Source organism: Macrobrachium rosenbergii, chromosome 13 (assembly GCF_040412425.1).
Source record: "Macrobrachium rosenbergii isolate ZJJX-2024 chromosome 13, ASM4041242v1, whole genome shotgun sequence".
Taxonomy (NCBI): Eukaryota; Metazoa; Arthropoda; class Malacostraca; order Decapoda; family Palaemonidae; genus Macrobrachium; species Macrobrachium rosenbergii.
In genome coordinates, this window is record NC_089753.1 from 56,591,197 (window position 1) to 56,604,738 (window position 13,542).

Here is a 13,542-nt window from a genome sequence, read left to right on the forward strand (position 1 = left end):
TCCTTCCTCATTCCTCTTTCCGAGGAGGTGAGGGAGGACCTTTGCTGGTGGATGGACGACAGGAACCTCTTGATAGGAGTATCCTTGCATACTCCCCCTCCGGACATGCTGCTGTTCTCAGACGCATCGACCGAGGGATGGGGCGCACACCTGGGAGCTTGGCACGGAGATGACAAGCGCCTTCACATCAACATCCTGAAACTCAAGGCAGCCTTCCTGGCTCTCCAAGAGTTCCGGGATCGAGTGATGGGACACTCCGTGGTACTGATGAGCGACAATACCACGGTAGTGGCATACGTCAACAAGCAGGGGGGCCTAGTGTCCCTCCCGCTCCACCAGTTGACAATGCAGGTGCACAAGTGGGCCGTGACTCACTCAGTAGAGATGTCAGCCAGGTACATTCCAGGCAAGAGGAATGTCGTGGCAGACAAGCTCAACTGCCAGAATCAAGTGATAGGAATCGAATGGTCCCTCCACTTGGAAGTAACGGAAAGACTATTCGACCTGTGGGGGCGTCCAGCCATAGACCTGTTCGCCACCTGGCATAACAGAAAACTCCAGGTCTTCTGCTCAGTCATGCTGGACCCATGGGCTGCTGCGGAGGATGCGTTCCAGCACCCATGGGACAACCTCGACGTTTACGCCTTTCCTCTATTCTGTCTGATTTGCCGAGTGATCAGCTGAGGATGATCACTCCGAATCTCAGGATGATTCTGGTGGCACCCCATTTGGTATCCGGACCTGCTAGCTCTCCTCTCCGAGGCGCCAAGAGAGATTCCCCAATGGCCCAGCCTGCTGTGTCAACCCCATGTAGAGCGGTACCACCAGGCAGTGCAGTCCGTGTCTTCACGGCTGGAGGTTATCCACCATCTCAGGCGAGCGAGAGGCTTTTCGCATCGCGCAGCAACAGAAATGGCAGGGTACCTCAGACAATCCTCCGCAGCGGTATACCAGGAAAAGTGGTCTGTCTTCTGTTGTTGGTGTTGTTGACAGGGTATCTCTCTGGTTGGAGCTACTATTAAGCAGGGTGCGGACTTCCTCGCCTTCCTTTGCCGAGAGAAGCTTCTCTCCGTTTCAGCTGTAAAAGGCTACCGCGCCGCACTCAGCCTAGTCTTGCGGCTGAAAGGAGTAGACATCTCTTCCTCCTTCGAGATTTCCCTACTGATGAGAAGCTTCGAAAGGTCTTGCCCACCCAGGGATCTCAGGCCCCCTGCATGGGATGTGAATCTCGTTCTAAGGAGCCTGACTCGTGCGCCGTACGAGCCTATACGAGAGTCATCAGACAGGGATCTGACCCTCAAATCCATCCTCCTGCTGGCCCTGGCATCGGCGAAGAGAGTTGGCGAACTACACGGACTGTCCTTAGATGTTAAACACTCGAGGGGATGGGGATCAGTTACGCTCGATTTTGTCCTGGATTTCCTAGCAAAGACTCAGAATCCTTTGGTCTCTGACACACGGTTCGAGTCCTTCATGATCCCCTCCCTAGAGGACTTTGTAGGTAATGAAATGAACCAGACGAGATGCTACTGTGTCCTGTTAGAGTGCTGCGGCACTATCTGAAGAGGACTTGATGTCTCCGGCCTGAGTGTCAAGGACTCTTCGTTAGTACTGGCTTGACCAAGAAAGGAGTGTCCAAGAACACCATCTCCTTCTGGCTTCGTGAGACGATAAGGAGAGCGTATTCTGCTGCAGGAGAAGACGACACTGGTACGCTTCGTCCGAGAGCTCACACAGTCCGAAGCATTGATCCGTCCCTCGCATTCTGGAAGAACATGTCTGTTGTGCAGGTGCTAAAGGCAGGCGGGTGGTCCCAACAGACCACCTTCACCTTCTACCTCCGGGATGTTGCTCACAAGTCCTTGGACACTTTTTCCTTGGGTCCTGTGGTGGTTGCTCAACAAGTTGTGTAGCTTACCCGGCTCCTCTAACAGGACAGGTTGCATCTCGCCTAAGATGTACAGTTGTTGTGATTGGGAGCATGAATGTAGAGTGACTTGCCTCTCTTCTTTCTCCCCATCCTGGCTCTCTTCCCACGGGCAGGGAGCAGACGTGCCATTACATGCTGGATCTGACGGTCGATGCAGGTAAGCACCCAACGGGAGGTCCCTTTCTATTTTCTGTTCAGGTTGATAGAAGCAACCCCACTCCTTCCCCTTGCAAGGTGGGGAGGGAGACCATGACTGTAAGACAAACCCAATGCTTGTGATTGCCTTTATGTCATCTGACTCCAAATTCTTCCTAGCCTGCTTTGCACGAACTGATGTTTCCTCTTTCATGCAAAGGGACCCAGAAGTCTGACAACTGATCCTGCGTTTCTTACAACCCAATCATCTTGTCAGAGGCAGTTTTCCCTTCCTCGCTCTATCGACCAGGAAGGGAAGACAAGGTGGTGAACTCCAGTCAGTTCAGGAGACTCACTCAGATTCCTCCCTCCAACCAGTAAGTCTCCTAATGTAAAGGACCAAGGGTTTGTATATTGTGTCGGAACAAATCACAATTTTTAAAAGTAAATTATATTTTTCCTAGCTATACAAACCCGAGGTCCTTTACATTTTATGCCCACCTCATGCCACCCTTCAATCTGATACCCAATCTGATACCTGGGCCGAAAGGCAAATTGGAATGTTTACATCCGGGCAGGCGGTACCCCCGCCTCCCGGACGGTAGTTGACTGCCTAACCACCTTGTTTGAAGTTCAACGGCCGTTTCCAGCCCACACCTAAAAGTAATCCTAATGTCAAGGACCTCGGATTTGTATAGTTAGGAAAAATACAATTTACTTTTAAAATTGTGATTTTCAGGTTCTACTTGACTGTAGACCCCCACCTAAGCAGAACTTTGGGCTGTAAATTGTTTAGTGAAATACAAAGATGTGTCATAACCTTACCTTCTTTAACATATTTTAGGGTGCCAGATCTTACCTGCCCTTGGGAAAAACCTAAACTAGAGAACCATAAATAATAAGGAAACAATATTTGCTTATTGCTGATATGAACTGGTTTTTTTGTTGTCTTCTTTGTTCTCCCCTACAAAACTTACCTTGACCCTGAGACTATGGTTTTCCATTATGGTCCCCAATTACTGTTAGACTTGAGGTTATGTTTAATGAAGCAACCACCATATCCGAATGAAATTTATCAAATTGCTAGGCCTGTCAGAAAACCCTATTTCACATTCGGTCTTAATACAATCTTCTTTACTAGTTCAAATTATACGAATCACTTAGGCCTATGTCATATTTAATATTATTTGCTTCTTAAGGAGGTTATCCTAAATGTTTCAGAGCCTGCCCATGCAAATGTAAATTTTTTTTCCTTGAATACACTACTTTGGCCAGCCAGGACATTTCACAGTTCTGATAATGTATTATTGCAATACTATTTGTGTATGTACAAATTATTTTAATAGAAAGTTACTAAGAATGCACTAGAGAATAACCACCATGCAGGGGAAGAATCAGTACTTCCATTGATTGCAGGCCATTTTAGTTCTTTGGAATTATCTTTGATATTTCTCAAGATGTGCTTGTGAGTGGTTCCCTGACTGTTTTGAGGATGGCTGTGTTCACTCGTGTATTTCCAGCCCAAGTTTTGTCAGCTGGGGTTCATGCCAGAACACATACCTTGTTGTTAACTTGGCCAGTGCACGGCTGGGTGCTGTTCCACTTTGGAGAGTGTTGCACCCGCCTCTGTTCACCTTAGTTGAGTAGCAGGGCCAGCCTGGCTGGTTTGGCTTCCAATTTGAGGCACAAGGGCAGTGAAAGTGATCTTTGTGTTGACCTTTAGTGGCCCTCAGACTGTGATTCAGTGTCAAGGACTTTTTTAAAACATCTCATAATCCTCTGAGCAAGGGCAGGATTAGGCTCCTGCATCTCCCTCCATTTTGGTAAAGGAACCTGCTTGGTAAGTTTTGGATTCTGCTGAACTTAAGGGTTCCTTGCCTGCAGAACCCATGCAGGCTGAGTTGGAGAGACTTTTTTGTGAGAACATTGTTCTTATTCATGGTAAAATGAATTTTGGGGAGGAACTAAGCACCTGGTGTTCTCCATTGAGTACAACATGGGGTTTGACCCAAGAGCCCACACCATATGGCTGCCTTGTGTGACGTATGCTGGAGGAAATTGTTCACCAGTCTGTAGATTGACAGTTTTGCCTTTAGGGCTCAGGTCTTTGCATCCGCTGAGACATAATATTTCTGCTGGGCTCTGCTTGCAATTCAGAGAATCCTTTTCCTCAGTTATCCTTCCAAGCTTCTTCCTCATCTCTCATACAGTAGCAGAAATATTATTTATCAGAAGTCTCAGAGACCTGCCCCTTACAGGTGGACCCACCAGTCTGAGGAATGATGAACAACCTTGCTTTGTAAAGGCTTTAGTCTGAAAAGATTCTTTCTTGGTTGCCAAAGTAGGAGCCAGGTAGTCAGTCGGTCGCTATGGCCTCACTCCCAGCTGCAATTTGGCTGGGTCTGTGGCTCAGCATGTTGGCAGACTCTACCTTTTTTGGTTTTCTTTGGAGGAAGATAAGGCAAAGTTCTGAAGGTTGTTGGTATTGAGAGGAAAGATATTGACCTTCCTCTCACCAGTCTGCTAAACTGTGCATTAACTTGGTCTTGAATTGGTGCAGTGGCGTTTGTAGCTTCTTTTCAATATGGATTATGACTAGGGGTTATAACTGACACTTTGGAATGAATCAATCCTGGGTTCATCTGTGCTCTTTTTGAAGATTAAGGTTGAGGTGGCGGTTGCGAAACAGACAACTCAGGACTTTTATTATCCATTGCAAAGTCTCCAAAGTTCCTACAGGATCAGGGAAGGGCACTGCAGCCAAACTTTCGATGTCAGCTATTCCATCTATATCAGACTTTGGAAAAGACCAGAACTCTTCCAGCCCTCTTCTTCCTTGGGAAAGGGTCTGGGTTCTTCCTGTCCCTTTTACTTCTCTTACTAGGCTTTGGTGTGAAAGGGAGGAACGGGGAGAGGAGAAGGGAGGCAATCCTCTTCTGCTGCTGCTTCAGTTAGTGGAATGCCTGTCACACCATTTGGGGGTGCAGCAGCAACAGTAGGGAGAGTCTTGGGCATTCTGAGTACTTTGGGGTGGTTAACAACTTCTCTAGGATCAGGACCCTCCCATTATTCTCGAATGTCATCTGAATCTCTTACTGTGTGGGCAGATGTGCAGATAGCGCTGGAGTATAGGATGTTTGGGAAGCTTTAGGTGACTACTCCCCAGGCATCTGTATGCCTCTCATCTTGTGGAAAAAGCAACCAGGGGCTTAAGACTGGACAGTGACCTCTGCCCTCTGAACAAGTTTGTTCATCAAACTTTTTATTGGATTGAAATCCCCCATTCTATGTTGGCAAATATCAGAGAAGGTGACTTCATGATTTCAGTAGATGTGAAGGTTGTGTACTTGGTGGGTATTTTCAGATATCCATCTGTCAGGACTATTCAGAGTACTGTACCTCCATTTTATCCATGATGGAATAGGCTGTCAATTTAGGGCATTGTGCTTCTGACTGTTGACTATCCAACAAATGTTAACACAAGTGGTGACACTGGTTTTGGCCCATTCACTTGGGTTGTGTGTGTTACATTATCTCAGTGATTATAGGTCCTGGCATTCTTTGAGTCACAGTTGCTACACCATTCCTTTCATGAAGGCTCCTCCCTTAGTAACATCGGCGATCGCCTTGACAGCGTATTCAGAAGGTTCCACAAAGTTTTTGACCCTCTCTCAGGATGTCGAATTCCTTATTATCAAGGGAGCTGTGGATGAGGTACTACATTGCCACTCAGAAGGCTTTTACAACCGCCTTTTCGTGGTTCCAAAGGCCTCGGGGGGCTGGAGTCTCGCTTTGGACATCAGCGCCTTGAATGCTTTTGTTCTGAAGACGAAGTTCCACATGGAGACAGTGCACTCAGTCATGTCTTCAGTGCAGCAGGGGGACTGGATGGTCACCCTGGTTATGCAAGATGCGGATTTCCACATCCTATTCAACCAGGCTCGCAGAAATTTCTACGCTTCGTCTTTCAGGGCAGAATACTACAGTTTCGGGCCCTGTGCTTCAGCTTGTCGACAGCACTGCAAGTACAGTATTCACATGAATCCTTGCTCCTCTAGGGAATTGGCTTCACCTTCTGGGAAACAACATCGACTTGATACCGAGTCAGGAGATTTCCTATTGAATTCTCAGACTTTTTGGGCTTTTCTGTCGCCCAAAAGAGTCGACAACTGTCTACAGACGGTCTGTCAGTTCCTTGCTGTTCCGTCCTGCTTGGCAGTACAGTGGTTGAGTCTCCTAGGGACCCTTGTTTCAGTAGAGCAGGTTGTGTGACTAGGCAGACTGCACATGACACCCTTTCAGTTTTTCCTGAAAGTGACATGGTGCAGGATGACTCAACCAGACTTTTTCATCTTCCCAATAACGTTGGAAATCAAAGTGGATCTCCAGTGGTGTTCTTGTGAAGACAGACTTCAGGAAGGAAAGACAGACTTCAGGAAGGAAAGTCTCTTCTTCCTGTGAACCCCGACCTTCAGTTTTATTCAGACGCATCTGACCTAGGCTGGGGTACTCTCATGGACGGCTGGGAAGTCTCCGGAACATGGACAACATTGCAACAGAAGTCTCACATCAATGTGAAAGAACTGAGAGCTGTTCACCTGGGCCTTCAGGCCTTCTCTGACCTAGGCTGCAGCAAGAAGATAGTAGTGCATGCAGACAACACTGCTGTGCTCTCTTACATTTGCAAACAGGGGGTCACTCACTCCTCTCTTTATGAGACAGTGAGGGATCTCCTTCTGTGGGTGGAGGAGAATCAAGTCACTCTTACCGCCCTGTTCATTCAAGGGAGAATGAACGTTATTGCGGACGAGTTGAGCTGCCTCAAGCAGGTCCTTCTGACCGAATGGACCCTTGACCCATTAGTCTGCGACGATCTGTGGAGACTATGGGGCATACCCACTGTAGATCTCTTTGCAATGTTGAGAAATCACTGACTCCCACTTTTTTGCTCTCTGGTCCCGGATCCTCGAGCATTGGCGACGGATGCCATGCTCCTGGATTGAACAGGCCTAGATATGTAAGCCTTCCTTCCCTTTGGGATGATTAGGGAGGTAATCAACAAGTTGTCGACGCATTAGAGCACCTCCATGACCCTAGTTGCTCCCTTGTCAGATGCCTTGTCAGAGCAAAAGACTTTTCGTGACAGGCTGCAGAGGCAGTTGTGAGGTGCAGTTGACTGTCTTCTTCAAAGCTCTACCAGTCCAAATGGCAGTCTTCAGAAGATGGTGCAGCCATAATGACGTCTCTTCTTCTGAGACATATTTATAAATCAAATAGCTGATATTTTACTATTCCTGAAGTCTGTCGGGAAATTATTGACCTCTACCATCAAAGGGTATAGGTTGATGCTCAGCTCAGTTTTTAAACAGAGGAATGGATCTGTCTTCTAACCAAGACATCAGCGACCTAATCAAATCCTTTTAGACGACAAAGCAAGAAAGTTCTTCCAGTGTCTCTTGGAACTTAGACGTTGTACTGAAATGGCTTTCAGGTCCCCCGTTCGAATTGGTCCGTTCTGTCTTGCTCAGGAATCTCACCAAGAAGACACTCATTTTAGTGGCTCTTGCTGCCTCCAAAAGTATGTGTGTTGCAGGCGATAGGCAAGAGAGTAGGTTTTGGATTCCTTGCTAAAAACGAGGACCTGTCCAAGCCCTGGCGTTGATCCTTCATTATCAAGAATCTCATGAATGTCTTAGGACCAGAAGAAGAGAGGCATCTTTGTCCAGTGAGGTCTCTCAGGTACCTGTACTACCTTCACAGGACAGAAAAGATTAGAGGACCGTCTACCAACCTCTGGTGCTCTGTAAGAAGCCCGGTTTGTCCTCTTTCAAAAAAATGCTATTTCCTTTTTTGCTGAGGAAGTTGATATCAAAAGCGCACTCTCAGATCCATGAAGATGCTTTTCCTTTGGTTAAGGTTAAGGCTCATGAAATTAGGGTAGTCACAACTTCCCTGGCATTTAGACATAACTTGTCTCTATCTATGATCTTGCAGTTGATGTACTGGAGATGCAAATCTATCTTTGCCTCACACTACCTCAAGGACATAGAGACCATGTTTGAAAATTGTAACACTTAGGACCTTTATCCATGGCTGGCATAGGGAACCGTCTGTTCCTTTGCTATTCACTCGCCTTGACTTAAGGTTTTGAGTCTATGGGAAGCCTGGGGGTACTTTGTACCTAGAGTACCCATCAGTTTCGCTTTTAATGGTTTGGGTTGTGGTTTTAATTCTGTGGTGTAGGTGATAGTGTTGTTCTTTTGTATTCTGGTCTGTGCTTAGGGCAAGGGCATCTTTTAAACTTTGTCAGCATACAGTGTACTTCCTTCACTGGAAAGTTCCCACTAATGTAGGGGTGACCCTTGGCTACATTGCCACGCCCTCTACAGTTGAGAGAAGCGCCGACCAGAGGCATTACCCACCTGCAGCAGCTCTCTCAACAGGTAAGGAAACAACAAACATTTATTAATGTCAGCAACCTTGCTATTTCAAATTCATTACTTAATGCTTTGGAGTAGAATATGTCCATGCTCTTTCCCACCTCCAAATAATGTGGAATCAGCTATGTAATTACTTGGTAAGTTACTATATAAAAATGACATTTTTATGATAAAGTAGTTTTCTATATATTTACCAAGTAATTACATGATCGGAGCTCACCCTCCTCCCCTCGCATGGATATTAGAACATGAATTGAATTGAGCTCTCTTCTAAGTTGTTCCTCTAAGTCCCAGATAGTGGGAGGGACCTTGTCACCTACACACAAAAGATAGAAGCGCTGCCGTGCGAATTTTGAATTTTTAAGCTGCTGTAGGTTAGGAACTAATTGCTATGTGATTACTTGGTAAGTATATATAAAACTATTTTATCATAAAAATGTCATTTTTCCAGTAAGTATTTCTTGAATCATATGATGTCCTCCAGTCTGTTTGTTAGTAAACTTCATTGATTTTCTTCTTAAATTTTTGTAAATATTGAATTACTTGCTGTTGGTAGCTGAAAATACTTGTGAGCCTATTGTAAGTAACATGTGTTTGAGTTCACAGTATATGCCCATGAAAATAATTTCTTTTTATCTTTTGCAATTTTCAGGGAAAATTAACTGCTCGAGAAAGAGTAGAACTTCTTTGCGATGAGGGCAGCTTTGTGGAATTTGACATGTTTGCTGAGCACACATGTACTGACTTTGAAATGGAAAAGCAGAAGGTAAGGTTTTGAGTAATTTTTTGTTGTTCCTTAATATTGTTTATAAATCACCTGACAGAAACATTCAGCTTTTCATGACAAGGATGGTGACATGTTACTGATGCTTCACGAAGTAGTCATCTGTTTAATTTAGCTAGAATTCATGATACCTTTGGGAAAGCTATAAAAAAATTGGTAAAGGAAATCTTCCGGCTCATGTTGCACTCCAATGCTGCAGGATGGCAAGGGTCTCCGAGTGTAAAGCAGTGAATGTATCTATGAAGTACCTTACAGTACTTGATGTTGACTTCTGTTTATAGTGTACACTGTACCTAAGCAAGTACAATCTTATGGGTCCCCTTCTGACAGTGATGGGATGTAATTTTTCTCTCCATTCATTCTTCTTTCAGTCTGCTTGTCATGATTACCTTTTCATCCTAACTCCTCCTACAATGTTGAAAGGATTTCGGTTGAACTTGGTGTAAGGGGAGACCATTGTGCATAGATGTGCTGGAAGGAGATCATTTATATGTCAGTTCCTCAGTGTGTCTGTGACATTGCCTTGCCATTGCAACTCCTACAAGGTGGAAGGGTCAAAGTTGGTACAAAGTTAGACTGTCATACATAGATATGCATAAAGGGTAGACTGTCTGTCAGTCTGTATGCCTGTCACCTTCTTGTACTTCGTTGATGGAATCTCATTTAGACATGGTGCACAGACAGAACATCGCACATTGATGTTTATGAAGGAAGATTGTCCAGCAACATGTCTGTCTCTCTTAGCTAGTCATTGCAACTCCTGTAAGGCTGAATTGATTTCATTCCAATTTGCTACAAGGGTAGAAGTGCAGGAAGACAGAATTTGTATGGTTGCCCATCATTGTGTATGTCATACATTAAACATACTTCTTCATATAAGTAACTTACCAAGTAATTACATAGCTATAGTTTCAACTCGCACAGCAGCCTTTATTTTAAAAATCGCGGCAGCACTCCGATAGTTTAGTGTAGGTGACAAGCCCCGCCCACTAACGGGAGTACTGGAAACGACTTAGCAGAAAACATTCTTTTTCTGCTGGCTCTTGAGTGACATTGGGGGTTTGCTGCAGCTTTTGTTCACTGATTTTCAGTTGTATGGCTGGATTTCGGTGAAGTATTATTGCTTATTTTGAGTAGCCTTTGAGCTTTGATAGCTTTCAGGATTAGTTTTCCAGTTTTTGTTATTTTGTCTGATTCAAGTTCATCTAGTTTTTGCTACTGAAGTTAAGGTTGCAGAACAGATTGATCAAATCTTGATATGACCCTTGTAGTAAGGAGATATATATTTTGCAGTAAGTCTAGGTTGCAATAATGTAAGGAGGAACTGGTGCTGAATGTAATGATTGCCCGAGCGCCTGGCGCCAATTGAAGTTAGTGATAGGAAGAAGAGTGTGGCCACTAGCACTGAGAAACGTGCTTCTCTTAGCTAAGCCTAGGTTAGAAGATAACTCTGCTATTCCTTCTTCCCCCCTTCTCACTTCCCCTGCTACTAGACCTCCTACTTTTAATCCACCTACTCCCATGCCTAGCTCCCTTGTTTCCGACCCTTGTCATTGCCAGTCTTGAGTTAGGTTTAACAAGATTTTAACCTAGTAGTGAATACAGTGAAGTGGAGGAGGTGGCTACCCATCCCTTCTGTTCTCCTAGGCCAAGGTCACTGTCATATTCCCCTAAGCATGGGAGAAGACATACAGAAAGTCCAATGGAGGTCGATGGGATTGGCCCACGGGTAGCTGCCCCCCCTCAGTCGAACCTGTTGCTCGTTCCCAGGTATCGGCAGGCAGCCACTGGAAAAGCGTCTTGATAGGAGCCAGTGATATGCAAGTGGAGGAGGTGGCCTCTCATCCCGCCGGTTCTCCTAGATGAAGGTCTCTGTCCTGCTCCCCCAAACCAGGGAGAAGACATGCCAGAAGTCCAAGGGAGGCCGGTGGGGTTTGTCCATGGGTCTCTGCCTCCTAAGTCGAATCTGTTGCACATATATCCTAAGTTTCGACAGACAGCCGCTGGAAAGGTGTCTTGGATGTGCACCAGTTATCGTCCAACTCTCTAAACTCCAGCCTGCAGCGCTTTCTGGCTCTAGCTAGCCCTGGTCTCACCTACCTTGACCTTCCTGATGAAGAGCCATCCAGGTGACAGACCTAGGCTCCCCACAGTGGTGCTTTCCTTGTCTTCTAGGAAGGCACTTGAGGTTGAAGTTTGCTTGTCTGCTAAGAGGAAGCAAGGTAAGGCTTCCTTCGTCTTTCCTTCCTCGCGCTTAATCTGTAGGACTTTTCTTTCCTACGCCACCGGGGAAGCTTCTTTTTCCCGACGCTTGGCGTTTTCATTGGTGAAAATTGTTTTTCGTTGGCAGAACTTGACCTCTTTGTCAAAGACCTCTTTTGAGTTTCTTGGACTGGATGGTGAGAGCTCTAGCCAAGAAGATTAAAGATGGCAATGATTTAGTTGGAGAGTTTGCCTCGGACTGGCTAGGAGTCCTTTCTTGAATTTGCAGCTCTTTTCTCTTTGGGGTTTTTGAAGAAAAGAGATTTATGATGCTCCCTTTCCACTTCGGTCCAGAAGTTGGACCTCCAATAGAAGTCGACTTCTGGCGCATTCTTCCAAACACCCCAAGGATTCATCCGTGTTTGTTCCGAAGATGGTCTCCTCTCCAGCTGCATCCTTTTTGTGGGAGTAAGCCCAAGTCCAGTCTAGGACCTGCTCTAATGTCCACTTCTCGGCCAGAACTATCAAGAGGAGCTCAAGTCCTTGCCCAGATATGATGAAGAAGCCCTCTGTGCGCAAGTGGGAGCCAGACTTCTTAAGTTTTGGGAGAAGTGGCATATCAGAGGGACAGAACAGTGGATTGTCAAAGTTCTTAGAGAGGACTACTCCATTCCATTCATGGAGAACCCCTCTTTAGTCCCTTCTCCCATTGTTTTGATGGCCTACTCAAGAGGCTCGGAAAAACATTTGGCCCTTTTGGAGGAGGTCTCCTTTCTCCTTCGAAAGAGAGCCATAGAAGAAGTTGAGGACATCAACTCAGAGGGGTTCTACTTCTGTCTGTTTGTGGTCCCCAAATCACTGGGGTTTTGAGACCAGTCCTCAACATAAGTGCCCTCAATCTCTTTGGCCGGAAGACAAAGTTCAAGAAGGAGATGAACCAGTCAGTCCTTTCATCCATTCACCAGGGTGATAGGATGATAACCTTGGATATGCAGGATGCATACTTCCACTTCCCCATCCATCTGGACTCCAGGAAGTGTCTAAGGTTCATCTTCCAGGAAACTCTCTCAGGTGCCCACGTCAGCGTCTAAACGCCTGTCTCCTCTTGGAGCGCCTGGCGCCACCTAAAGTCTTCCATTTTTGGGCTCTTTGCCTCGGCCTCTCTACGACACCTCAAGTGTCCACTCAAGTCTTCGCTCCTCTAACAAATGACTTCATTTTATAAGCATAGAACATCAGTCTATATCTGGACAATTGCCTCTTTGATCCCCTTTGAGGGAAAAGTGCATGAAGGACTTGAACATCTTTTCTTGTCTCAGGAACTGGGAATTACTGTATCTTCTACCTTCAGAAGTCCCTGTTGGCCCCGTCGCAAAAGTTCCTCTAGGTGGGGATGAATTTCAAATCTCGAACTTTTCAGGCTTTTCCGTCTGCCAAGAGAATTGCCAGCAGTCTTCAGACAGTCCACAAGTTTCTAGCCCTTTCGTCTTGCTCGGCCCATCAGTGGCCGAGCCTACTGGGAACTCTCTCATCCATCAAGACGTTCATTAAGTTAGGCAAACTTCATATGAGAGTTTGGCAAATCTTCCTCAAGGCCAACTGGGATAGGGAAACACAGCCAGACACCTACACGTTTCCCATAAACCCGGAGTTCAGGTTGGACTGGTAATCGGTCTGAACGTAGGCTTTCGGAAGGAAAGCCCTTCATCCTCTGAGCCCAGACCTGGACTTCTATTCAGACTCTTCGGTTCCAGGGTGGGGAGTCCTCTTGGGGAACCAGGAAGTTTCCAGGACGTGGTCTCTGGAAGAACAGAACTTTCACATCAACGTCAGAGAGCTGAAAGCAGTTCACTTAGGGCTTCAGTGCTTCTTGACCTTAGTTCACAGCAGGACTGTTGCAGTCCATTCAGACAATACCATAGCCCTAACATACATACGGGAGTGAGGCGGCACTCACTCATTTTCTCTCTGCCAAACAGCTAGAGACTTTCTACTGTGGACAGATCAAAATCAAGTGAGTCTAGTCATTCGATTTACTCCAGGCAAAAAAA

General features: G+C 45.9%; 1 protein-coding gene across 1 annotated transcript in view; it reads left to right on the top strand.

Annotated features, from left to right (window-relative positions):
* The window catches only part of LOC136845346 (propionyl-CoA carboxylase beta chain, mitochondrial-like), a 58,924-nt gene that overhangs the window by 6,904 nt on the left and 38,478 nt on the right, over positions 1-13,542 (top strand). Inside the window, exon 2 of the mRNA XM_067115588.1 lies at positions 9,158-9,271. Within this exon, the coding sequence (XP_066971689.1) occupies positions 9,158-9,271 (114 nt within the window). The remainder of the gene's footprint in view (positions 1-9,157; positions 9,272-13,542) is intronic.